The 3766-nt window shown below is 46.8% G+C and overlaps 1 protein-coding gene across 1 annotated transcript; it reads left to right on the forward strand.

Annotated features, from left to right (window-relative positions):
* Positions 1–937: 937 nt before the first annotated feature.
* LOC126698392 (uncharacterized) lies at positions 938–3032 on the forward strand. Its single transcript, XM_050395573.1, has 3 exons — positions 938–1138; positions 1215–1615; positions 1696–3032. The coding sequence occupies exons 2-3, from the start codon at positions 1217–1219 to the stop codon at positions 2263–2265; spliced, it is 969 nt and encodes a 322-aa protein (XP_050251530.1). The 5' UTR covers positions 938–1138; positions 1215–1216; the 3' UTR covers positions 2266–3032.
* The last annotated feature ends 734 nt before the right edge of the window (positions 3033–3766 follow it).

A 3766-nucleotide genomic window follows, 5' to 3' on the forward strand; every position in this document is an offset into this window, starting at 1 on the left:
CGTTATAGACACATAGACCGTCAGAGTCTTAGGCTCTTGTCATTTCGTGTAGGAAATGTCTAGTGCGTCGAGTAATCAGTCAGTTATTCGTGACGGGGTGGATTACGAGGAAGTATATCCGTCCAGTCAACGAGAACAAGGTAGTCCAGATGATAGTAGTCCGTCCACATCTTCCTCGTCCTCAACATATGAGGATCTGGAGGTGGTTGATCCAGACGAGGGACCTGGTGTTGGTGAGGATCAAGTTGTCAGATCCGTCATTGGTGCTGATGGGCTTAGGAAGTTCGTCATGCTACCAGAGTGGACGGTGAATTTCTTCACGTCCGTTATCAAGGAAAAGCACTTTAAGACATTTAGAGATAATTACCAACTTCCAGAGAATGTTACGATCCGTCTACCCTACAAATCAGAGAGGTGTTACTATGACGGGGTAGAGGGAGTCGGGGTGTATGAGCAAATGTTGAAGGTCGGACTTAGATTTCCATTGAGTTCGCTTCACCGTTTGCTCCTCCGTCAGCTGGGGTTATCTGTGAACCAGATTTCCCCTAACGCTTGGAGAGTTTTTATAGCGATGGAGGTACTGTACGGTGCCATGTCCAACGGAGAAAGGAGGCTGACGGTTAGGGAGTTTTTCCACTACTACCGTTCGGACGAGATTGACAAATCCAGGGGGATTTATAGCTTCGTCCCTAGGAGTCCGTTGCTGAAAGTAATCTATGATACGCCGGACTCAAATAGGGATTGGAAGAGTCGGTTCTTCTTCCTAGAAGGCGACGGTTGGATGGGTCGTCCTGGGGAGACAGATTTCATGCCCGTCGACACTACTTGGGGCATATTGGATCCGTCTAGTATGGACTATCCTCCAAACTCTAACATTACTAAGTTTCTTTTTTTTTTTTTTTTTTTTTTTTTTTTTTTTTTTGAATATAATCTAACCGTCCTCTTTCTTCTTTTGCAGTTAGACGACGGCCCCAAATTGACCTTGAGGAGTTTGCTTTCATTGAGAAAATCCTTAAAAAGACCAAGCCGGAGGAAAGGACTTGGGCGAAGCTGGTAACACTAAATACCATTCACTGGTATTGCGACGGACCGGAACCTACAGCGGCTGCCGTCAAGTACGAAACACAGATAAGGAGACGTAAGTTCGTCACCCTTTAGTTAAAGAAATTGTGCATCTTATTTTTTGTTAATTAACTCCCCCGTCCACGTTTCAGAGATGGACGATGCCAAGAGAAGAGCCTTGATTCGGTCAAAGGCTGCAAAGAAGACTGCTGACGACACTCCTCCTGCGACGGGCCCAAGCAATCCGTCTGCTAAGCGGAAGACTCAGCCCAAAGCGGACCGTCAGGCCAAGAAGGCCAAAGTGTCTCTAGATCCCGTCGTGGGACTCATGGCGGAGCCTCCGAAGACGGTCACTCCAACCAAGCACGGGGTTGGCAAGGGTTTGATGAAAGGCCCGTCGAAGGTTGACGAGAAGCCGCCCGTCCTTCTTCGAGAGGATTCTAAGCATGCCTTAGAACAGATTTCCTCCATCATCTCGGCGGAGGATTATGAAGACTTAGGCAACCACTCGACGGAGGCCATGGGGGAGACGGGCCTGTTTGCCATCACACAGGTAAGATAGTTCGTCTACTATTCAAATGCAACTTAAATCATCTGTCGAAAGTTTGTTTTATAACTGTTGTGATTTTTCAGGCAATGGTCATGATGAAGGGGCTGATGGGACGGTGCCTCAGCCAAGAGACGGCTTTGGATCGTGTACGGGCCAAGGCGGAGAAGACGGAGGAGGAACTCCTCCAACTGCGAAACTGGAGACCTAAAATAGAGAAAAAGCTTGAGCTGTCGGAGAAGGCAAGGAAGAGCCTTGAACAGACGACGGAGGAGGCAAAGAAGGCTCTAGAGAGCAAGGACAAAGAGATAGCCGAGCTGAAGAACGAAGTCCGTCAGGCTAAGGACGCGGCGGTCCGTGAATACCGTGACTCCGACGCCCTAATCACTGAGCTGGGCGATTCTTTCCATCAGGGCTTCATGGATGCCCTCCGTCAAGTCAGGCAAGCTTATCCAGACGTGGACCCTTCCAAGTTCAAAGTTGAAGACCCGGTCCAGTCATCCGTCGTGCCTGTTGCCTCTGAGGATACAGACGACCTCTTTGATGTCGACGACGCCGTTGTTGACGGGGCGCCTGCACCAGCAAAAGATGACCAAGCTGAGGCTGACACGGAGACAGTTCCACAGCCCGTCGATAATGCGGACAAGGCTCAGTAGAAGGATTTTTATTTTTATTTTATTATTTTTCTTTTTGGAACAATTCTCATCTGTTGTTGATGATGTGTAAACATTGCCGTTTAATGGCCTATTTTGTTAAATGAATCCGTGCACTTCATTTTATATGTTTTGAATTTTGTCGTTGCTTGACCTGTTTACATCCGCTTGCGTATGAGTATGTTTTTGATCTTAAAAACTTATTCTTTGCAAGACCTGTGGAATGCTCCGTCCATCTTTTTGATACTACTTTGTTATGTAAGATGATTAGTCCGTCTTCTTTGCTTCATCTTAATTCCGTCCACGTTGTGGACGATCCGTCCAACCTGTGAACTTTAAGTGGTCATTTTGTGGACTAAGTTATCCCCATTTAGTATAGTCCGTCCACCTTATGGTGATCGTCCTTGTAGGATGATCCGTCCATCTTGTGGACTTAAGGTGGACTTGAAGTGGTCGTCCATGCAGGATGATCTGTCCATCTTGTGGACATAAAGCGATCGTCCTTGCAGAATGGTCCGTCCAGCTCGTGGACTTATATTTTTCATCCGTCCATCTTGTGGACTTAAGGTTATCATCCGTGTAGGATGATCCGTCCACCTTGTGGACTTAAGGTTGTCATCCCTGTGGGATGATCCGTCCACCTTGTGGACTTAGGGTGATCGTCCTTGTAGGATGATCCGTCCATATTGTGGACTTCATATTGTATCCGTCCATCTTGTGGACTTTAAGGTTATCATCCCTGTAGGATGCTCCGTCCATTTTGTGGACTTAGGGTGATCGTCCCTGTAGGAATATCCGTCCATCTTGTGGACTTAAGGTTATCATCCATGTAGGATGATCCGTCCACCTTGCGGACTTAGGGTGATCGTCCACGTAGGACGATCCGTCCATCTTGTGGACTTCATAGTTTATCCGTCCATCTTGTGGACTTAAGGTTATCATCCCTGTTGGATGATCCGTCCACCTTGTGGACTTAGGGTGATCGTCCTTGTAGGACGATCCGTCCATCTTGTGGACTTCATAGTGCATCCGTCCATCTTGTGGACTTTATTTTCTGCTCGTCCATCTTGTGGACTTATGGTTATCACCCCTGTAGGATGATCCGTCCACCTTGTGGACTTCATTTTGTTTCCGTTAACTTTGTGGACAATCGCAATGACATACATTCAAGTAGAAGATCAAAATTGCATCTGACTATAGAAATGCGTAAAGGAAAAGTGCCTGCCCCCTTGGGCTTAAAAAAGGCACGTCAATATTGTAGCAAAAATATAGTTAAACAGTTGAAAGAAAAGTTAATAATGCCAAAAAGTCTTAAAAGAAAAACTGGTTGTCGTGTCGCTATCACTGGTAGTATTTCCTCAAGTGCTCGGCATTCCACGGATGTGGTAGCTTTTCTCCGTCTATTGTCTCCAGGTGGTATGTCCCTTTCCTTTTCCACGACGTAACTCTGTAGGGTCCTTCCCAGTTGGGGCCTAGTTTTCCCTGTGTAGGGTCTCTAGTTGTA

Source organism: Quercus robur, chromosome 9 (genome assembly GCF_932294415.1).
Source record: "Quercus robur chromosome 9, dhQueRobu3.1, whole genome shotgun sequence".
In the NCBI taxonomy this organism is placed as follows: domain Eukaryota; kingdom Viridiplantae; phylum Streptophyta; class Magnoliopsida; order Fagales; family Fagaceae; genus Quercus; species Quercus robur.